Source organism: Gossypium hirsutum, chromosome D10, assembly GCF_007990345.1.
Source record: "Gossypium hirsutum isolate 1008001.06 chromosome D10, Gossypium_hirsutum_v2.1, whole genome shotgun sequence".
NCBI lineage: Eukaryota > Viridiplantae > Streptophyta > Magnoliopsida > Malvales > Malvaceae > Gossypium > Gossypium hirsutum.
The window spans coordinates 10,777,081-10,801,070 of record NC_053446.1 but is presented as its reverse complement, the minus strand read 5'-3'; the positions used below and the strand labels follow the sequence as shown (position 1 = coordinate 10,801,070).

General features: G+C 33.5%; 2 protein-coding genes across 4 annotated transcripts; both read right to left on the bottom strand.

Moving 5' to 3' along the window:
• Positions 1-15,194: 15,194 nt before the first annotated feature.
• Positions 15,195-18,497, bottom strand: LOC107914229 (cytochrome c1-2, heme protein, mitochondrial). Of its 2 annotated transcripts, none has more exons than XM_016843072.2 (8): positions 18,440-18,497; positions 17,827-17,897; positions 17,021-17,229; positions 16,380-16,659; positions 16,227-16,298; positions 15,746-15,862; positions 15,566-15,631; positions 15,195-15,483 (listed from the first exon to the last, which is right to left on the bottom strand). In XM_016843072.2, exons 2-8 carry the CDS (start codon positions 17,881-17,883, stop codon positions 15,367-15,369), a joined length of 918 nt encoding a protein of 305 aa, XP_016698561.1. In that variant the 5' UTR covers positions 17,884-17,897; positions 18,440-18,497; the 3' UTR covers positions 15,195-15,366. The 2 variants fall into 2 exon arrangements, with proteins under 2 accessions (XP_016698561.1, XP_016698560.1); XM_016843071.2 differs by having other exon boundaries at positions 18,340-18,477.
• A 1,170-nt stretch (positions 18,498-19,667) lies between these two features.
• On the bottom strand, positions 19,668-22,423 carry LOC107915855 (COP9 signalosome complex subunit 3). 2 transcript variants are annotated; one of them, XM_016845054.2, is made up of 11 exons: positions 22,120-22,423; positions 21,829-21,944; positions 21,482-21,728; positions 21,351-21,408; positions 21,161-21,250; positions 20,947-21,012; positions 20,716-20,805; positions 20,442-20,600; positions 20,244-20,365; positions 20,032-20,104; positions 19,668-19,945 (listed from the first exon to the last, which is right to left on the bottom strand). In XM_016845054.2, the coding sequence occupies exons 1-11, from the start codon at positions 22,302-22,304 to the stop codon at positions 19,877-19,879; spliced, it is 1,275 nt and encodes a 424-aa protein (XP_016700543.2). In that variant the 5' UTR covers positions 22,305-22,423; the 3' UTR covers positions 19,668-19,876. The 2 variants fall into 2 exon arrangements, with proteins under 2 accessions (XP_016700543.2, XP_016700544.2); XM_016845055.2 differs by lacking the exon at positions 20,716-20,805.
• Between the last annotated feature and the right edge of the window lie 1,567 nt (positions 22,424-23,990).

Genomic DNA, 23,990 nt, shown 5'->3' with positions numbered 1-23,990 from the left:
TTCCCAAATGAGGATCTGATGTATGTGGCAACAACTGAAGCGAGCACACAAGAAGGCAATACTTGGAAATTAAATTTTGACGGAGCCTCAAATGCCATGGGCAATGGGATTGGGGCAGTCTTGGTATCTCCAAACGGTAATCATTATCCTTTCAGCAGTAAACTAGATTTTGATTGCACAAATAACATGGCGGAATATGAAGCATGTATCATGGGAATCCGCGCGGCTATGGAACGCAAAATTAAGGTACTTGAGGTATATGGGGATTCGGCATTGGTAATTTATCAGCTCAAAGGCGAATGGGAAGCAAGAGACCCTAAATTGATTAGTTACCGAAGGATAGTCCTAGAATTGATTGAGAGTTTGACGACATCACTTTTTGTTATCTCCCACGAGACGAGAATCAGATGGCCGACGCTTTAGCTACATTGGCTTCCATGATCAAAGTAAATAGACCAGAGGATGTGAAGCCTATCCAAATGAGCATTTATGATGCTCCAGCCCACTGTTGTAATATTGACGAGGAAGAAGAAAAGGACGACAACCCTTGGTATCAGGACATATTACGATACGTGAAAAATTGTGAATACCCAAACCAAGCAACTGAGAATGACAAGAGAATGTTGAGGAGGCTGGCCAGTGGTTACGTCTTAGATGGAGAAATCCTGTACAAAAGAGGAAAAGATCAGGTGCTGTTAAGATGTGTAGACGCTGTGGAGGCCAAGCAGATCTTGGAAGAAGTCCATGATGGTATTTGTGGAACACACGCTAACGGTTTCACAATGGCCAGACAGATCATGAGATTTGGATATTATTGGTCTACCATGGAAGGAGACTGCATCAAGTATGCTAAGAAGTGCCATAAATGCCAGATTTACGGAGACAAAATTCATGTGCCTCCATCACCTCTTCACGTCATGACTTCCCCATGGCCTTTCTCCATGTGGGGCATGGACGTTATTGGGCCGATATCGCCAAAGGCTTCAAACGGACATCGTTTCATTTTTGTAGTGATTGACTACTTTACTAAGTGGGTAGAGGCTATTTCTTACGCCAACGTCACAAAGACAGCTGTCAGCAAGTTTTTAAAGAAGGAAATCATATGTCGGTATGGAATGCCTGAAAGGATCATATCAGACAACGCATTAAATTTGAATAATAGCACGATAGCAGAGGTTTGTAATCAATTCAAGATCAAGCACCACAACTCATCGCCATATCGTCCGAAGATGAATGGTGCGGTGGAGGCAGCCAATAAAAATATCAAAAAGATTGTGGGGAAAATGACTGAGACCTATAGAGATTGGCACGAGAAGTTGCCATTCGCCCTCTATGCTTATCGAACGTCCGTCAGGACTTCTACCGGGGCAACACCATTCTCTTTGGTTTATGGAATGGAGGCAGTGCTACCAATTGAGGTTGAAATTCCCTCTCTCCGAGTTTTTTCAGAACTAAAGTTAGACGAAGCAGAATGGGTCCAATCCCGATATGATCAGCTGAACTTGATTGAAGAGAGGAGGTTAAGAGCTATCTGTCATGGTCAAATGTACCAGAAACGAATGATGCGAGCTTACAATAAGAAAGTTCGTCCTAGAAACTTCCATGAAGGGGACTTGGTACTGAAGAAGATCCTTCCCATACAAAAGGACTTCAGAGGAAAGTGGATGCCAAACTGGGAGGGACCTTATGTAGTAAAAAAGGCCTTTTCAGGAGGGGCATTAATTTTAACTGGGATGGATGGCAAAAGCTTGCCCAATCCTGTGAATTCGGATTCAGTGAAGAGGTACTTAGCCTAAAAAAAAAAAAAAAAAGAAAAAAGGGGGAGAGGCCAAGGCGAAAACCCGCAAAGGGCACCTTGAGACCAAAGGGGTTTTGAATTGAAAACCCAAGAATGGGCAATTCAAATTTTCGATCAAAGATGAGGCATAGAGTAGTTTTGTCTTCTCCGAATTAGCAAGAAGGAGAGATGCTACATCCTGGGGCATCAACAAAGTCTTTGTGCAGAGAAGCTCATGCTGCGATATCTGGGGCACCTTTTTTTTATCTTATTTACATCTTAGCAAAATTTGCTATTTGTTCATTTAGAGCTCTGCTCTCAATAAAGTTCCATCTTATTCATTGTGATAATCTTTTTCATCTTATTCATCTCATATCTCAGCAAAATTTGCTATCTTGATTTGTTTGTTTAGAGATTTGCTCTCAACAAAATTTCATTTTGTCCATTTTGATAATCTTTCTCAAGCATTTTTCATTGAAATAACGATTAATGGACTGACAATACACATGCAGAAGGAGTTCTGCATATTACTCTGAAAGTTTCTAAATAATACGAGGACCTGAAACAGGACTATTGTTTAGAACTGACCAAACTTAAGGGTTAGAAGCATTGGAGGAAGAATAGTCCAAATTGCATCTATTTCTTTAGGTTTTCTGTCAAAGGTACTGGCTGAACAAGAAGGCATCAGTGATAGAACCTTGATGAACAATGAGGAATGACAACCTAAGCATTAAAAATGGATCATTCTCATGACATTCTACAAATATAATACATACACATCTAGTTAGGAGCATTTGATTCATTCTAATCATGTCATCCTAAACACTAGGCATAAATAGGTCCATGAAATGGATTTTGCAGGTCATGTTCCCCAGAGAACAGATCAAAGAAACAAATCCTATACCCATGAAGTTACAGTGGGATAGATTGAAGTCATTAAAGTAGATCCTGTCTTCATGTATTGGCGTGAAGTAGATCGAAGGTAGCAGATCCTATTTTTCTATATTGGTAGGAAGTGGATCGAAGATGCAGATCTTGTCTTCCCATACTGATGGCGAAGTAGATCGAAGAAAGCAGATCTTGTCTTCATGTATTAGCGTGAAGTAGATCGAAGATATCAGATCCTATCTTCCTATATTGGTAGGAAGTGGATCGAAGATGCAGATCTTGTCTTCCCATATTGGTGGCGAAGTAGATCGCAGAAAGCAGATCTTGTCTTCATGTATTGGCGTGAAGTAGATCGAAGATAGCAGGTCTTATCTTCCTATATTGATAGGAAGTGGATCCAAGATGCAGATCTTGTCTTCCCATATTGATGGCGAAGTAGATCGCAGAAAGCAGATCTTGTCTTCATGTATTGGCGTGAAGTAGATCAAAGATAATAGGTCCTATCTTCCTATAATGATTGGAAGTGGATCGACGACGCAGATTTTGTCTTCCCATATTGATGGCGAAGTAGATCACAGAAAGCAGATCTTGTCTTCATGTATTTGGCGTGAAGTAGATCAAAGATAACAGGTCCTATCTTCCTATAATGATTGGAAGTGGATCGACGACGCAGATCCTGTCTTCCCATACTGGTGGTGAAGTAGATCGAAGAAAGCAGATCGACGATGGCGGATTTTACCTCCCTGACTACAGTGGAGTACATTGAAGCCAATAACTCTATCTCCCTGTATTCAACAGTGGAATAGAGTGAAGAGCACAAATCTTATCTCCCTAAGCAATAGTGGAGCAGATCGCATCAAGTCTTATCTCCCTAAGCAGTAGTGGAGCAGACTAAAAACACAAATCTCATCCCCATAGAGTCGTAACAGAGCAGATTGAAGCTTAGATCTTATCTTTATGAAGCTACATGGAAGTAGATCAAAGCCACAAATCACATATCTTTGAAGTTACATTGGAGTAGATCGAAGCTACAAGGCATATGTCAGAAAATGTAGTAGATTGAATCTAAAGCTACAAGATGCAGTGGATTGGAAGAAGATTATCTGAACTAGAAGAACACCAATGAAGTCAAGACCCAGCAAGACCAGGCAAAATTGGCCTTTCATTATGTCTTTGCTCCATTCCCGTTACACGACAATGAGCAAAGAGGGGCAGCTGTACAGGCCAATTTTGGGCCACCCCAAAAACCCAATAACCAAAGCTACTTAAACCCCATACCCATCTCATCCTAAACCAAGCCTAAACAACTAAACCCAAAACCCAACTAACCTAGCCCAATACCCTAAACCAACCTAGCCCAATACCCTAAACCAACCTAGCCCAATCCTAAAACTACCTGAGCCCAAATTTTAAAACCCTAATAGCCCATTTGCTTAAAAGATTTCAGCAGCAAACCCTAGCTCCCATCTTGTCAGCCGCCGCTTCCCACCAACGGCCAACCATTGGCCACCTTGCGCACTACCACCACCACTCTCCACGCACGCGTCTGGCCCTCCATACCCTGCAAAATGAAACAAACACCAAGACAGAGCAGACGACAAGGAGCAATGGCCAGAATTTTAAAAAAATGTTGTATAGAAATGGCTATAAAGGCCAGATCCGAAGGTAGACGGGGGGGGCCTTTCTTTCTCTTTACTGGGCAGTGTAAAATTCGAAAAATCTCAAAAAAAAGGTTTCAACAACAAATATACAAAAGCTAAAACATCATAAGTAGCATAGATCAAACATCAAAAAGGGGAGATTTAAACGCCCTAAAATCGGAAACGCTACTAGCAAAAAGAGAAAGAAGAAGAGAACAACGGCAAAGACAAGTCAAGGTTCTAATATTTTCTCATTTCTTTTTATTTTCAGATTTACACTCACCTATATATGCATATAATAAAATACAAAAAAAAGAGAGAAATTTTTACCTAAGGCGATTTCCGGCCACCGTGTATGGTGGCCGGCGCGGTGGAGCTGTGACGGCGTGCAGTGGCTTTCCTGGCCGGTTTCTGGGCTTCCCCAGAGAGAAAAATCCCTTTCTCCTCTTTTTTTTTCCTAAGACCCAGCTGAAATGAAAATAAGAAAGGAAATTTAACTTTTATACTGTTAATAAAACGACGACGTTTTGCGAAATGACCCAGGGATAAAACGACGTCGTTTTGCCCTGGGTCGGACCGACCCGACCCGACCCACGAGGAGGATCCGCGTGTTTTTGCGGAAGGGTCTAATTGCGCGAATGACCCTTCCGCTTTTCTAAACTTTTGCGATTAGATTTTCATTCCTTTTAAATTGGCTTAAAATTCAAGCGCGTTTTTTATTTTGATCCCCCACTAAACGCTGCGTTTCGAGAGGACGGGATATTTTCACTTTTAATCCTTCCCGTGTTTTAGCGTGTTCCAATTGGTCCTTCTCTTTTATATATTTCTTTTTAAAATTGCCCCTAACCTTTTTTATTTCGATTTTCATCCCTTTTTTACTTCTCATCATTATTTTATTTTAATTTCAATATTATTTATACTAATATATTCTATTAACGTTACTATTATTATATTTTTAGTATTTTATTGTTGTTATTCTACTTAATACTAACCTGTATATGTTATGTAGTATTATTAAGGGTTTAATATCATTATTTTGTTAGTATATTTATATATCACCTATGCATTCTTTAAATATATATACATTTACGCATATATCCTAAAATTATATTACACATATTTGTTTATATATATATTTATCTACGTATATTATGTCTCTATTTTAATATATTTTACATATAGTATTTATATATAGTTCTTATACATTTCCATGTACATATTTTTATACCATCTTATGCATATATTTACCTATGTTTTCGTATTCTATAATTTATATGCATTTCTTATTTTATGGCTTAAAATTATACATGCATATACATTTTTACATGATTGTATTTATTGTCATCATTGTTATTTGGTGTTTGTTTATTTATTCATGTACACTTGTGCTTTTTTCCAAAAATGTTAGTTCTATTTATTTATTTGTATGCTTTGTTTATGTAATTGCCTTGTCATTTCATTTGGCCTATTGTATTGTTGTTACTCACTTTACTTTGCTTACCTTGCCGTATTCGTTATTGTTTTATCAAGCATTGACACTAAACATCCAAAGGAAAATTTTTCTAAATAAGGCAATATTTCGCGTTTGGAAAATCGAGAAAACGTGCCCTAACGTGCTGGGTTTCGATTTCTCGTTTGACTAAATAGCCAAATATCCTCTTAAAGCTTCAAATTATGGTTTCATTAAACTATAAGGTGATCTTGGTTTCGATGGTTTAGAGTATCGTGTCCTAACGTGCTGGATGTGATATTCCTTCGGAACAAGAGAATCTTATGTTTCAATTCACGATATCAGATTTTCTTTTAAGGATCGCATTTTTTTAAAACTCTTCAAATTTTCAATTTTCGACACTAAAACACTAATTAATCAACTAGGTACCAATTTTGGGCGTATCGAGGGTGCTAATCCTTCCTCGTGCGTAACCGGCTCCCGAACTCATTTTTCTGAATTTCGTAGACCAAAATCGTTGTTTTAATAAAATTAAATCATTTATTAAAAACAACCACTTTTTGAGGTGACCCGATCACACCTCGTCAAAAAAGGATCGGTGGCGACTCCCGTTTTCATTCTTTTTTCAAATCCAAGTCGACCCCGTTTCATCAAAAAAATGGTGTCAACAAACATAAAGAATTAATGTATATTTTACCTCCAAAACTTGGTCACTTGTATTTAGTCGATACCTATATTATTTAAAAATACTTTAATAATTTTACTTCAAAACTCATAAGTTAAAATTCAAAAACACCCCATATAAATACTTTTAAAGACCTCTTTTATGTTGATTGAGTTTTAGTTCGATTGGCATGGGTATTGTTGTCAATGCAGGAGTACGTAGGTTTGAGTACGCTGAAGCGCATTATCCTCCTATTTATGGGTTGAGGAAGGTTATGGGTAGTTCTAGACATTGTGTCAAAAAGAACAGATTGTTAAAAAAATACCTCTTTTGTCTGAAAGCCAAACGTATATATGTTTGTGGTGCCAACAACCCAAAACCTTTCTTGAACAGACTAAATAATATTAAAAATTTAAAGTTAAAATATATTATTTTTAAAAAAATTATTATTATTTAAACATTAATCTAATTATGGGTTCTTATCATATCTGCTCTTTTTGACATGATATTTAGAATTACTTATAGCCCCTCCCCAACCTTTAAATAAGAGGAAAATGCGCTTCAGCGCAATCGAATCCACGTTCTCTCTTGCAATGCCAATCGAACTGAGACTTAATCGGCAATTTTTTTTAATGCAATGGTAAACTAATAGTTATAATTTTATCTACCAATGGATCGAATAATGACATATCATTAGCAAATTTTAAAATTAAATTAAACTTATTTAACTTTATTTTTAATGACGTGGGATAAACATTTGGTAGGAGTATTAATTTTTATGCATGTTTTAATATGTGGGTTAGCAATAAACTAATTCAATTTGTAATATTTACCCTCTCTTATGATTTATTTTTATCAAAGAGAAAGAAAAATTTTCGCTTATTTTGAAGAGGTCTTATTTTTTATAAGAGTTATTATTCATATGACTAATAATTTTTTTATTTTATGTCTAACTATTTCTTCCCATAATAATCAAACGAGACATTAAATATATAAAATTATACACATAAATGTATGAAATATTAACTTTTTTTTATTATATGTTGGTTGGTTGGATCAATATATTATATATTCAACTTAAAAATAATAATAATCACAATAAGAAATCACAAATACACGGAATATATAACACGTCTGGTAAATTGACTTTGTTTCAACTCAATCTTAAATATTATTAATATTTTTCTTGATAATATATATATAATGTAATCCCTCTTAAGAGTATTAATATTATAAAATCCCATTATATTGATACAAAAAAGAAATAGAAAGCAAGATGGTTATGTGGGTTTTTTTATGGTGGTGAGTAAGAAAATAATTTTTCGTATTGAAGTAGGTGCTATACTTGAAAGACTGTACATAGCATGAGAAAAAGGATTTAGGTAAGTAGAATTTGGGGTTTTTTACAGATATAAATTAAAAAAAAATTTTAATACTGAAATAGGTTGTTAGATAGATTAATTATCGAAATAGTATTTTTTTAATAGAGCCTATCTGACAGGCGCCAATGAATATTTTATATATATATTTTTGGTTTGAATAAAATATTTTTTATTTTTATTAAAAATATTTAAATATAAATACGAGTCAAAATACGGGTGAAAAACGAGTTTTGGGGTGGCGCCTGTCAGATAGGCGCCACTAATTGCGCCTCACAGGGAGGCGCCAATGACCATGGCAACTTTGCTGCACTGCTGCCTGCCGCTGCAACACTAGCATGGTGTTGTCCCTTCAACACCATCATTTTGTGGCCTATAAGTATGGTCCCCAATATGGTCCCAAACCCCTGGCATGAACGGAAGAGAGAAATGAGAAGAAGAGAAGAAGAAGAAGAAAGAATGAAAAAATGTAATGTATTATTTTAGTAAATAATTTTGTTTATAATTTAAAGAGTTTAATTAAGATATTGTGATTTTTTTGTTACTAATTATTAATTATAAATTATTTATGTTTAGTGTTTATAGTTTTGGATTAGTATTTTGTATGAGTATTGTAAATTTTTTTTGCTTTTTATAATTATTTTAAAATTAATTTGTTAGTAATTTAGGATTATGTTATAAATTTTTGTGTTTGTAATTATTTTAAAATTAATTTATTAGTAATTTAGGATTAAGTTATAAATTGTAGTGTTTAGTTTAATATTTGGTGAGTTTAACATATAAGTTTATAAAAAAATTAAAAATCATTTTATTAAAAGTTTAATTATAACTTACTCTTTTAATCATATAGTTGTTGTTAACTTATTAATTTTTATATAATATGAACATAGTTGCTGTTAAGTCATTTAATTTTTTTTATATCAACTTGGGGTTTTTTACCCCAATATATTAAAAAAATTAAATACAGAAATATGTTGTCAGATAGATTAATTATCGAAATGGTATGTTTTTTTGTAATCATGCCTATCTGACTGGCGCGAATCAATTAAAAAAAATTAATCGCGCCTATCTGACAGACGCAAATAAATTATTATATTAAAAAATATTTTTTTAATCGCGCCTATCTAATAGGCGCGAATCAATTTTTTATATTAAAATTATTTTTTTGTTTAAATAAAATATTAAAGTTTTTATTAAAAATATTTAAATATATTTATACATGTAAAAATACGGTTAACGAGTAAAAAACGGGTCGCGCCTGTCAGATAGGATTAAGTTATAAATTGTTGTGTTTAGTTTAGTATTTGGTGAGTTTAACATATAAGTTTATAAAAAGATTAAAAATCATTTCATTAAAAGTTTAATTATAATTGACTCTTTTAATCATATAGTTGCTGCTAACTCATTTAATTTTTATATAATGTAATTTTATTTGATTTTTTTATTTATTTAACAGTTTTTATTGATTTTTTGAAACAAATTAAATGAATTCATTTTTTTAATTGCAGATTTGCAGGAAATGGGTTCTTTGATTAATAATAATCACATATCAAGTACTATTAATGAGATGGTAATAAAATTTTTATTTGATACTCATGTTATTTGCTGAATTAAATTATATTGTATTAACTATTTTGCTAATTTAATAGTGTCAGGGTCCGTACCGCATATTGAAAAGATAAGGTAATTCTTTACCCATTCTCACAACTTGTCTCTTCCAGTCTGCATCCTTATAATCTCGCTGGAAGTTAGTAGTCATGTGCTGGATGCAGTAAACAAATTTCCATGGTACACCGGAACGCCTAATGACTGCAATTAATCATTTCCCTCTATCGGAGATGATGCAAATATTATCGTTCCTAATAACATACCTCCGCAGGTTGGTAAGGAAGAACTCCCACGATTCTATGTTCTCCTTATCGACGATGGCAAATGCTATCGGGAGCACGTTCCTTTTGCCGTCTTGAGCAACCGCAAGAAGTAGGATCTGTGTGTATTTTTCATATAGCCAGGTTCCATCTACTTGCACAAACGGTTTTTAGTGGGGAAATGCGCGCACACATTGATCAAACGTCCAGAACATCCGATGGAAAATTCTTTTTCTCGATTGTAGTTGGTCATCCGGCACGTGTTCCCTCATAGTGGCTATCTTTCCTTGTAACTCATTGTACGATGCATCGAAATCTCCGTACAATTGCTCCATTGCCATCTGTTTAGCTATCCATGCCTTCCGGTATGATACTCGATACTGGAATCGTGCTTTTATTTCAGCAATCAGTACCGAAACTTTAATGGTCGGCATGTCTTTCACCATTGGCATGATGCACGTACAGATAGTTTTGGAGTCAAGTTTTCAATGATCTTCTGTCATACGTGTTGAAGTGCATGTGTGAGGCCCAACAAATTTTCGTATCTCCCACATCTGGACTTCTGGATAAATACAGCTCGCATCCGCCAATTGCAGCCTTTTGCCGACCTCCAACACTCTTCAATATATAATGTTGGTTTAGACATGACGACTTTGTAGTCTACTGATATATTCATGCTATACCGCTTAATGGCAAATATGCATTCTTCCTTACTTCCTAATCTCTAGCCCACGACAACTCCTTTGGATCAGAATATACGACCATTCGGTGAGCAGGTAGTATTTCAGGGTACTCCAAAAACTCGGCTACCTGCGCCGCATCTGGGTCTATCCGAGACATGTGTGTCCCAGGATTATTGTGTATCACAATACGACGAATCTGGTTTCCGACTGAAGACGCGTTAACGTTTCCATCCTCATTCATGCCTTTGTCGTCAATATCATCCAGGACCTCGTCCACGTCGGGATCACTCTCACTATCAACTTCGTGATAAATAGGATCACTACTATAGTATACATCATCACCAACCACATCAGTCTCGGGTGCAACAGTAAGATCAATATCGATCCCGTGCATAGTTGATTGACTATCAACATACGATACCAGAACCACCATACATGGCGCTTGAACTCCATCTTCTTCACCTAATGGAGTGGGATATTCAGTTGCCTCCACACCGGCTAACTCAGCAAATAACTGAATCGGTGCATTTTGGTCGCTACGAGTCCCACAATAAAGAGCGACCATTGTCTCCACGTCTTCATCGTCTACAAGTTCCATTTCGGTAAATTTTATTGGATCTGTCGAAACTGAAAACTTGTAGAAAAATTTTGATATCCTTCTCCCACAACATCTATAAATTTTTTCACTAATTTTTTTCCTTCATATCATCAAACGAGATATTTCTATTAAATCTCATTGCTACTTATTTGCGACATTCAAATATACATCCCACGGTTGTTGTCAAAATTTCTCAATCGAAATAAACACATAGAAAAAGCTAATTCTTCATCTTCAATACTAGATCTGTTAAAAAATTTTCAAAATTCTTAAAACAGTTTCGAAATGCAAAAAAATTACATAAAATTTTCAATGCAAAATTTTTCATTCAGAAGCTAACAAAATTAATAACCTAACAAAATAACTTTCAAATAATAAAATTACTAACAAGACTCTACATTCTATTTAAAAAGAAATAAACCAAAATACCATATCCTTTTTCTTGTTTTCCTTTCTTTTTTTCTTCTCCCTATCTTCTTATTTCCGTTCCTCTGCTAAAATTTATGTATGTGTTTCAGGGGTATATATAGGGAAAAAATCCACCATTGGCGCCTCTCAACATGGCACAACTAGTGGCGCCTGTCAGATAGGCTCCACCATTGGCGCCTCTGAGATAGGCGCAACTACTCTGTATCTATACTATATGACCTGGGGAAAAATTAATGATATTTTATTAAAAGAAAAAAAATTAATATAAAAAATTCATTGGCGCCTGTCAGATAGGCTCCATTAAAAAAATTTTAATATAAAATATTCATTGGTGCCTTTCAGATAGGCTCCATTAAAAAAAACATACCATTTCAGTAATTAATCTATCTGACAACCTATTTTAGTATTAATTTTTTTAATTTATATATGTAAAAAACCCTAGAATTTGAGTGTGGCAACACTCTTCTAGTGGAGACTATACTAATTGGTGGAGCTACTTTTAATGAGTTGGTAGAACTACGTTTAATTAACAGCTTACTCCAAAGAAATTGAAAAATAAGAATTCGGCATATCTAAATATATCAAAATATGATTGCAGATCAAATGACTAAGTATGTGAATAATGGTACACCAAGACTATTATTATTAATGGATCCACCAAACTTAATTCAAAAAATTTTAGGTGTAGACAGAAATGCTTATACAAAGAATTGACATTTTAATATAATGGTTTATGGCCACACTTTTCTACCAAAAAAAAATTGCTAGTTTCTTGGGTGAGTCACGCAACACTGAGCGTCAAGGGCGAAACCCTTAAGATGGTATAAAATCTAAGCAAATCAAACAGTATCTAATACAAGGGGTTAGGTTAGATTCTTTGCGTTTGTCATCAAATCCAACCATTAATACTTGGTGGACAATTTAATTTAAAGGGTAGAATATAAAAAAGTTTATCCACCGATTGAGCTGACATAGATTAAAAAAAACTATTCAACGTGTTTTTATTTTGATCACTTGAGTTTAAAAAAGAATTTTATCACTAATATTAACGAAATTTAATACTTTGACCACTCATCCGGTAAATAATTAACCAAAGCTTTTTTTATTGGCATTATAATAATAAATTTAGACGTCTAATGTTTACAGATTCTATCAATGTGATCCTAATTAAAAAAATTATCAAATTTAACCACCAATTTTACTAATCCTGTTAGTTTAGTCTTAATTTTAAAAATATTAAAAAACTTTAAAAAGTAAAAAAAAATTAAAGTTCATTTTTCAATAAAAATACATACAAAATTATAAATAAATGAACGCCCATTTTTCTAACATCAAATTTATTTATTAAATACTATTTTATAAATAAAATATTTTAAAAAACTCACATTTAAACCAAATTCAAACTTTTATTCTTTAGTTTTATTTTATAAATAATAATTTATTTAGTATACATATGGTCTTATTCCTTAGTCCTTGCCCAATTTATCGAGCGTTGGGCACCACCTTCGCCCACAACCATCAACACCAATAACTCTTACAATGAATTCCTCAATTTCCAATATCCTTCTTTGTCATGCCATTCGATTAAGAATTGGTTGTGAAGCCTTCCATCTACTGGGTCTCAAAGATTTTATCTTCACCCATATATCCCTAATTGTACTCGCCCTTAGGCTCTAGTTTTTTACCCAACCTAAACATGGTGGTCGCTAATGTTGAAAAAAAGAAAAAAGTTGAATCTGCTTAAGTTTTCTTCATGATTTTTTCCCTTAAATTATTTTATTTATAAGATTATTATTTTTTAATAAAATTATTATTTCAATTAAAAAATTCATGTTAGAGAAATTGAAAAATGAGCATTCATTTGTTTATAAATATTTTTATAATTTTTATGTATTTTTATCGATAAATAAAGTTTTTATTTTTTAAAGTATTTTAACTTTTATTTTTATTTTTAAGAATCAAGATTAAATTAACAAGATGTATAAAGTTGAGGGTTGAATTTATTGATTTTTTTCAAATTAGGATCAAATTAATAGAACTTGTAAACATTGGAGGGAAAATTTTATTATTATGCCAATATAAAAAGATTTTCGTTAGTGATTTAACAGAAGAGCCACCAAAATATTAAAATTTGATAACATTAATGACTAAAATAGAAATTTTAAATTTAAGTGATCATAATATAAACACGTTAATAGTTAGGTGACTATTTTTATAGTTTACCCAATCTATAAAGTATCGTTAATTTTTGAGTAAACTACATCCTTGGTCACTCAACTCTTTAAAGTTTTATTCCGGTCATTTAACTCCAAAAGTTACAATTGAATCACTTAATTATTCGAGATTGTATTTTTTTGTCACCTAGCCACTAGATGGCTAATAGAAGAATGAAGTGATTGTTTTTAAGTTGGCATAATAACAAATTCGAATAGTTGAAAATGTGGAAAAGTTTTTTATTTTTCAAGATATTCACTAAAGTAAGTCCAATGATTAATTTTTTGGGTTCTGGAAGCCCATTAAAAATAAATGCTGGAAGAATTTTAACAGTAGTGCGATCTAGTTATTCAAATTGTCTTCTTCTTTTTTCTTTAATGAATAATTGATAGTCGAATTTTTATACCCATATTTTTATTATTTAAAATGGCTTAGCATGACACTTGAGTTAACAAATTTTTAGTTTAAAAATCTTTCTTTTTTACAGTATTTATGAGGTTGACCCTGTAGGTGTAGGTTAAACTCGAAATTTATAAACTTCTTTTGTTAGTTCTTACTTGTGCTAAAGCTTGTGAGCATATAGTATACTGCAACAAGTTGTCACAACTTACAGCGAGATGTACTAATAATTGGTAGCGGAGTTCGTCACATAATGTAATTAGTGGAGAGGATAATTGGATATAATATATCTTGTTTTGTTGCATAAAAATAGTATATTAAGTAATAAGTGGAGGACGAAATGGACATGTTTTTATGTGACAGCATGGATGAAAGAATTTAAGGATTCAACTTTGACTAACATTTCTTGTTATCTTAGATTTACTTCAAGTATCCTTGTTCGACTTGAGATGAGATTATACAAAGCCTAGACTGCGGTATAGCATAGCTAGGTGTGCCTTTTGGCATTATTTGCTTTCTTTGGAGAGTTATACGTATTGTATTGTGAAGTTTATGGGAAACTAATCGTAACAATTTTGAGTTCGATTTTGAAGCTACAATTATCAATCGTTATAAGGGTATGGGCTCAAACCAATAATTATACCGAGTAAATTATTGAATAAAATCACTACAGTAGGTTGGATATTTCTCCTAGCCTTTCTCTCATTTCATATTTTCGCATAACAATCTTATTCCATCTTCTTGAACTCATGTTCGGAAAACTAATAGAATAATAAAATGGAACAAATTGCAAACCGAAATAATTTTCATGTATTGATGGTGCTACTGCTGCGTTGTTTTTTATGTTGCAACTGAAGAAACATACTGGAAGTTGTTGAAATAGACTTAGAGGAGCAACTTCATTTTTTGCAATAAATAAAGGATTGCCAAAGGCTAAGAGGGAGGTTGTGGCATTCTTAGTTGAGTTGAATGGAGCCTTTTGGACAAAAAGGGAGCATATGACCCTGCTGCTGCACTACTATTTTGATTTGGTCTATAATTTTTTAAAATTATGAAATTTCCTAAGGTGTTGCTTTCTGATGTTTTCATGTTTTGGGCAATGAATGAAAATATTAAGAACGACTCACTGTTTTACCAAAACAAATGTGTTTCATGGCCATTATCATAAAGAGAGCATTGAAAAGAATGAACTAAACAAAACTTCATGTCTCAAAGCAAAACTTGATGTATGCTGTTCTTATTTATTCTCAGGTCACTCCATTAACATTTGAGAGAAAGAACCGGTAATTGGTCAGGGCAGAAGCTAGATAATCCCAAAAATCTATTATTGCCAAATCCGCAGAAAAGCAGATTAGCATGACAGAAACCAGGGGACTGCTAGTTGACAACATCTAAGACCAGCCTGCGAGATTTGAGAACCGACCACCTCAACCGCCGATAATAAGCAGCTTGAAGCAATGCCAATGACAATAAAAATATCCATTTAAAACCCATCTGCATTAGATGACAGAAATGTCAGAAATAGGTTCATCAAGCAAACGTTGGTCAATGAATCGTTTGTTATAATAATACACACCAGCTTCCTTTCTTCCATTTCAGGTTCGGCTGCCCATGACAAAAATGTAACCACATCTTTCCCCATCTACATGATGACAATACTGAAGTGTGAGCCATATACGCCAAAAAAGGATGCAATACATTGAAGGGTTTTCGAACAGAATGGCAATATGAAAGAAACAGAAAAGTTAAAACCAACCTGAGCTTCAGTTGCAGGCGTGCCATCTTCATACTCTAAAGCACCATCAATAAGCATTTTAGGCATGGCAATTGCTCCCCCGGGAAAGTACGGGTTATAGTGTAACCCCTCTCGAATCTATAGAGTTGGGGGCAATGAGTAATTATTTTTTCAACCAATTCATTGGAGACCAGATATGTTTAGCCTAACAACGTGTAAATTCATGTCATACGCAGCATGCATACAAAAGTTATTCAACAGAAAGATTCATAGTCAAGTGACACCAATGCTTCATTTTGTAATTATGTCTATATCCAAAAGCAATAGCATTTCTCATTGAAGAGCAGCAGTTAACACGGACCAAATACAAAGAGAGATAAAACTTCATCCCGGCTTTAGAAGAAATATGATCGCCTAAATCACTTTTTACAAAAGATATAGAGATCTAATATTCAATATTTGTAATGCCGTGTTATGCAAGATAGTGTAAGACAAAATTTACCGTAACACCAGCAGGAGGATCATGGTAACCAGTTAAAAGGGCAAACACATAATTCTGACCATTATGACGAGCCTGAAAGAATAAAAAGTAAGACACCTCAGTGATGTATATCCATAATTTCCATGGTTATGTAAAAATCAAGGCAAGAATTACTTTGGTAATGAGACTTAGATCTGGAGGATAAGCTCCTCCATTAGCAAACCTAGCTGCTGCTTCATTTGCATACGGCTGAGGAAACCGGTCACTGAGTTTACCGGGACGAGTAAACATCTCACCCTCGTCATTAGGTCCATCAACCACCTCAATCTCAGCTGCCATTGTCTTTGTCTCCTCCTCTGTGTATGCAACACCCACCAAATCACGGAAAGATATTAGAGACATAGAGTGGCAGGATGCACACACTTGTTGGTAAACCTGGTGTCCACGACGAATCCTGATCATTCAAAATCAATCTAACATCACGAACACTGTGTACTATAAACTTAAAATATTTTATCAATGCTTAACCTAATATCAGAATTATGCCGAAAGATTTTAATTTGACTCCTAGGGAAGAGAAGCAGCCTATTCTTGCAATCGGACACTGAAACTGATTTACGAGGTTTCTCCTTGTGCAGAGAATGGGACGTCATAGAAGCTAAAGAGGAAGAAACCATCACTAATTTGAAGACTTGATGGTCTCAAACTTAAGTGATAGGCTGATAACCTGGTTTCAAGTTTCAACTATCATTAAGATTCATATTTGGAGAACCTTTTTGAAAGTTTATTCGGTTAAGGAGAGGCGTAAAACTCACGAAGCATGGTCATATGAGCTGAGGATGCCACTGTGAGGCCAAGGATAATTCGGAGCTTCTAACCCATGTTCTGACTCATCAGCTGACGCTATTGCTGCAAAACCTAGAAAACCAGAAATACCAGCTCCAAGAAGTGCAACTGTCCTCATACCAGCATATCTTGCTTCCTCATTAAATTTTCTTGATGTAAACCATGAAAAGGTCGGAACCTGTAAAAAAACATGCGAAAATATATGTTACTCAGACTCAGCTATGAGTTTCAGGAACAGGCATGATTTTTTTTTCCCGAGTTGTTCTATATATTTGGAAAGTTCTTGGAGGATCATATCCTCGTACTCATGTCCAAAAATGTGTTGAATAGGGGTGTTAAAAACATAGGTGAAATTATATCTTCCATTTAGTTGCAAACCATGAAGGACACACAATTGAATCATACATAATCAGACAAAAAGAATCCTCATACAAACTTATTATTATTATTCAAAGGTAAAGACGTGTAGCTCAATTTCCTAGATTATCTAAGAAAATCCAGAAAGAACTATGTAAATTACAGTGTCTTCATATGTTCATTCCACGTGTAAGTACAGTACAATATCCTATGTTACTCAGTTCGAGTGTCGGATACGAATATGGTCTACCACGTGCAAGGTCAGGACGTGCTACGGATTTGTTTCATCTATTTAAAGGTTCCTTGGAGGTCATATCTACGTGTCAGACTCGAGTGTTGGGTTCGGGTAAGAAAAATAAAGAATCGGAGCAACATTATATAGATAATGTGAACATCAGGAAAGGGCGAAGCGTCTTACAGTAGATTGAGACTGAAGTTTCCTCGTTAAAACCTGGTGGATCAATCGTCCAGCCATTTTAGCTGATATTCCTGTGAAATTGGCTAAATATCAATAAGAAAAACAATCTAAATAAAAATAACATTAAAAAAGCAGAATAAATTAAACAGAGAATTCATATGAAATATATTGGAAAACTCCTAAAAGGCTCCCTTTTCAGTCAAATATTCATTAATTCTCCAAAAAGTGAGGATTTTTAAAGCCTTCAAACAACTGGGTTTGGGTAAATTCATAAGATAAATGACCATACACGCAGAAAAAATGTCATATGTTTGGATTTTTAGCATAGAAAAATGAAAAACACAAATTAAAAGAATAGCAGAAAGAACCCAAAATGGTTCAGCTTAAGTACAAAAAGGAACACTTGAGAAACCCTAACAAGGTGAGGATCTAATGGCAGATCCATACACTGTGAATAAAATAAATAAAGAAAATATAAACCCAAAGATGAAAGAAGAGAAAGAGCGAACTGACTTGATCAGAGGAATCCCAAATCAACTAAAACGAAAAAATGGAAAATAAAACTAAAAAAAAAAAGAGGCCAAAATGAGAAGTAGTTAAAGGAAAATCAGACTTTGGTCGAGTCTTCACCGATCTTCCGAAAATTCAGACAAATTATTTTTTGGTTCGATTAAAATATTTGAATTTCGCTCGCTAATACTTTTTTTAAGGTTAAATTTTAGGTTTAGTTGCTTATGTTTGTTTAAAATTATATTTTGGTCATTAAATTTTTTAAAATTACCCTTTCGTCACTAACAGTTTGTTAGGTTGAAGACAATAAGCCCTTAATTTTATTAACGGTGTAACAATAAATTAATACGACATATTAATATCATCATTTCAAATAAAATTTTTAGATTAAATTGTACAATTAATCTTTATACTTTTTTTCCTTTCGAGCAAAGTCCTTTGTATTTTTCACTAACTAGGTTGCTGATTGGGTTGCAAAAAACAATAGATTGCCGGAATGACACTTTTTTTTGTCCAATTTGGTACTCAAATTTGACACTTTTTCTTAAGTTGGCACTTAATCTTTTTTGAGGTCTAATTTGGTATCTGAACTTGACTCTTTTTTCTAATTTGGTATCTAATCTTTTTTTATTCGATTTGGTACTTGAACTTGTCAAACTTTTTACAAATTACTCCAACATACTAACAATGTTGTTTTTTATGAGGTAACAAAAATAATCAATGTATGACCGACATGTGATAAATAATATGATTTTTTTTGTATTTTATATGTTCAATTACTTTTAGCTTTATTTGTTTAATTAATTAATTATTAATTGAAAATAAAGAATTTCTTTTGATTTGGTTTTTTAGCACCGTTAGTGTTTTGTGTAATTTGTATAACATTTAATAAATTTAGGTACCAAATTGAACTTAAGAAAAAGTTTAGCAACCAAATTAGGGAAAAAATGCCAAGTTCAAGTACCAAATTAAGAAAAAGTGTCAAGTTCAAGTACCAAATGTTATATTAAGCCAAAGAAAAAAGAAAAGCTTTTTCAATTTATATGAAACTAAAAATATCTAGGCTTAATATAACATTGGTTATTTTTGCTACCTCATAAAAAAAAAACATTGTTCGTATATTGGAGCAATTTGTAAAACGTTTGATAAGTTTAAGTACCAAATCGAATAAAAAAAAGATTAGGTACCAAATTAAGAAAAATAGTCAAGTTCAGTACCAAATTGGACTCCAAAAAAATTAAGTACCAACTTAAGAAAAAGTGTAAAGTTTGAGTACCAAATTGGACCAAAAAAAGTTTAGATGCCAAATTAGAAAAAGTGTGAAGTTCATGTACCAAATATTATATTAACTTTTTTTTTGCGAGAAACAGGGCGTTACATGAAATCAATTGAATGTATTTATGTGCAAAAGCTAAACTCTTCCATTACAATGTTCAAAAATCTCACTTATTATAAGACCAAAATCCAGAGTACAGTTGAAACATAATTAAAAAAAAAATTCGTCACCTCTTTTAACAATTTCCAGCAAATGAATCAGCACTCATACGTTAAACCTTTGAGGAACACTGTCATAGTCATCAAAATCGAACTTCTGTCGCTCTCGGCAACCCTGAGTTATTTGCAGTATCACGTGGTGTTGTTACTAACCGTAGTGATAGCTGAAATTGTTTTGATGAACAAAAATGGCAACCTCACCTTAGATAGATACGATGGATCACATGACATGAGTTCGTCCGTAAGTGTTATCTTCTTCGACAGGATCATCAACCTGTAACACAACACACAAAACACCTTTATTAATGCTTTTATTCATGACCATCAGACATTATATCGACCTTAAATGTCATATTCCTTCACTCATGTCCGGATATTGTCACAACTAATAACATTCATATATTGAATCATACCTTTGGATCGATGAGTCAATTCGCTCGATCATTTCAATGGTCTTATATTGTTCAGGATCCTCTAGGAATCTGACCATCCCATCCTTCTGGTTGATGGTTGCATATATCTCAACATCTTGAATCTATAAATTGATATCAACACTCGGCAACATGTTAAATACGAAGCCGCAGTCTTAAATTAACTGAAACAGGAATTACCATTTGAAGAACATGCATTTCCGCCTCTCGAACGCTACTCAGTTGCACCGTGTTGGCAATGTCCTGAAGGGAGAGAGTTAAGTATGTCTGGGTCAATCTCTGGATATTTTGCTTATACAACGATGATACCACCTGCTTCACCAACCCTAGATTGTTGTCCTGATAAAAAATACAAAGCCTCTATCAGATGGTCAGAAAATGTAACTACAACTCTGGATGTGTCCGCTGGACACATATCAGCATCCATCACTCACACTCGAGAGTGAGCACTCACATGTTCAAATCTCTCCTTGTTTGACTGTACATATGTCTCTAAGTCCCCAATTTTTCCATTGCTATAACTATTTTCCATATCAAAATATAGCTGCTCAAGGAGCAAACATGTAAGAATTCAGACAATTAAGTACTGAACTTCATTTTTTATTATTATGTAGGTATAAGACTATGATTTTATTTTATCTTCTTCAAATTCGGTATGAGTAGTAGTCTTAGAAATTATTCGGACCTGACATAAGCTCCTCAAATTTCTCTGAGCAGCCGAAGAAGAATACTTGGGGAGGCTGGTAGAAAACTGTAACCGAAAGAACCGAAAACCGTACAACAAATCACCATTCAGAGACGAAGAAGAACTTGCAAGTACGAATTTTTGTCAAAAATGATGAAATTATTCTCTTACAAACCACGGCATCCGCACATTTAATGTCAATTGCAGAACATACCTGTCCATGGAGAATAAGAGAGACCAATATGTACTTTTTGTAAGCTTCAACGGCTATAGCATTGACGGCAAACATAGGAGCGGTCACAACCTAGACAATTACCCAACAATAGACTAATTCAAAGTCCCTTTTTTCGTAATTTTCATATTTGACCAATAATTAAAAACAGAGCACTAGTGAAACAACATACATTGTGTAAAAGCTCCAATGCTTTCTGAAAATGCTTTTGTCCAATGCATATCATGCCTCTGTAAAGTTATAGATTGTAAGATTAGATGCACAATTGGAGATGCAAATTGAATAGATTGAGAAGCAACCAACCCATAATAGCAATAGAGGAAAAGGTCCTTTGGCTGATCAACCTCGAAGATATCTTCTTCCAGAACGGAATGACCGGTCTTATAGGACTTTGCAAGCAAACAAAGCAAAAGAAACTCCGGGTGTAAAGCAGTCAAATGTTCGGTCGATGACTGAAACTTCCGAATAGCCGTCAGCATCAGAGCAAACCCACGCAAGGGCTCTCCGAGTAACACAAGTTGGTCCTTGAACCTCTTACAAACAGATATAACTGGCAGTCATGTTGAGATCAACATCAACAATACCAAGATGAAACAAGCAGAGAATTTGGTAATCTTAATATATAATTTGATTCAAAGTAAGAGTTATACACTTATGAGAAGCCAACCGAATTTGCTCGGAAACACATGAACTGAGAAACCTAGCAATGATTAGCACATATGAACTAGCTTGCTCTTTTGTAATTGGACCAGCAGTACATGCCTCACTGTTCAACCATTAATCAAACTCATACCAATTATTTTTCATCCTAAACATAAAAAAAAATATATATATATAAAAAATAGATTTTATATTTCTTTATTTCTCAGCAACCAAACATTAAATTCTAAAAAAGACCAAGAGACAACAAAAAACAAAATTTTACATAGAAAATAACTCACAGGAAATAGAGGTAACCGAGAGAGTGCTTGGAAGGGTCCAGTTGGTCGAGAAAAGGCAACAACCGAGTCGACTCGGCATGGAGGGAATCATTAGCTTGTTTAAGCAAATTTTGCAGCATTAAAACATCAGAGGCAGTGCTTGATAGCCCCTGGATTTGAGTCACTAAACCTTCCATTGAGTTCATACCTCCTCTCGCAGCTGAGTTTCTGATCGATTCAACTCGGATACACCGAACAAAACTAATCAAAAGATTGGTTTTTGTCTTCGGGTTAAATATATACAATACCCCATAAATCTCTCTGATGCATCCTATTTCTTAGCTTTGCAGTTTAATTAGTTTTTATTTATTTATATGAAAAGAAGAATAAAATTTTGTTTTTATAGTATTCGTATTTGATGATTTTCCACATCTATACCATTAAAGTTGTTGATGGTAATAAAAAGAAAGGTTTTTATTGAGTCAATCGATAGGACATCAATTCGGTTAAAAAAATTACGAAAATATTTTTTTTAGTTAAAATAAAATATATATTCAAAGGTTTACTCTTTTTATTTTAAAAATAAAATCTCACTAAAATTTCATGTGGTTTGATTTAAACTCATACTATTTACATCAATAAAACATTAACTTTATCACTAAACCAAAACTTTATTCAATAAAATATTTACATTTGAATTGTATTATGCATAGTTTATTACCTCGATCAATTATATATATTGATAATATTGTTGATTGAGTTGATGTCATAAGTGAACTCCACACTACCTTAAGATTGATGCAAAAACCATAATAAACAATTGCAGTGCATTTTGTATTCTTATTATGATGTATTTACATGTTTAAATTTTTATTTTACTTACAATTTAATCTTTTTTTTTTCATTTTAATATCATACATATTTCATATCTTATTATTAATTAGTTTCAAACAGTACGTTTCATTATTTATTATATGTTATTTTTAAACTAGCATTTATGTTCTAATTGCATAGTTTCTACACGCATACGCGTATGATAGAATTTTTTATTGATAATGTTGTTGGTTGAATTTTTAACGACCCAGTTTCTAGTGGTGTCGGAAAATACGATTTTGAGACTTCGTTTTCATAAGCCGAGTCTGTAAATATTTAATAGAGATATTTATGGAGTAATAGCATTATTGAATTGAAAATTTGTTAAGCCATTTAGCCAAAATCGTGAATAATTAGGGTCTAGGGACTAAATTGTAAAATCTAATCATTATAAATTTTTAATTAGTAAATGGCTTGGGGACTTAAATTACAATTAACTAAAGGTTTAAAACATAAATTATACCAGGTTAAATTATATGTTAGTGGATGTCATGCTTAATTAGTTATTAACTTAGGTTAATTAAGAATTATTTAGTAAATACATGATTAATTAAACTAATTTACAAACTAATCCTAGTATATATATGTATGTGCGATGGAAAGAAGAATTTCTTCTTCTCCACCGATTCTAAAGAAAAAAAGAAAGAAGAGAAAACATCATAGCAAAGGATTTTTGAGGTTTTGGCTTTAATTTCAAATATGTCCCTAGCTATTTTTCTTTGATTTTTATGAAAATTGAATCATGAGAGCTTGATTTAGCTAACTCATGTACAAATTAGTAAAAGTATTAGAGTTTTAGAAAGTTTCCATGATAGAGAATTGAATGATTTTGGTGTTAAATTGTCAGAAATTAAGCTCAGTATAAGAAAATGACTAAATTGTAAAACTTAATTGTTAGTTTAGTAAATTAGAGACCAAATTGAATAAAATGAAAAATTTTCATGACTTTTTGGTAGGGATTCAAAATAGAGGGTCCCTAATGAGTTTTGGTGAAATCAGATTTTAATCCGAGGCTTTAT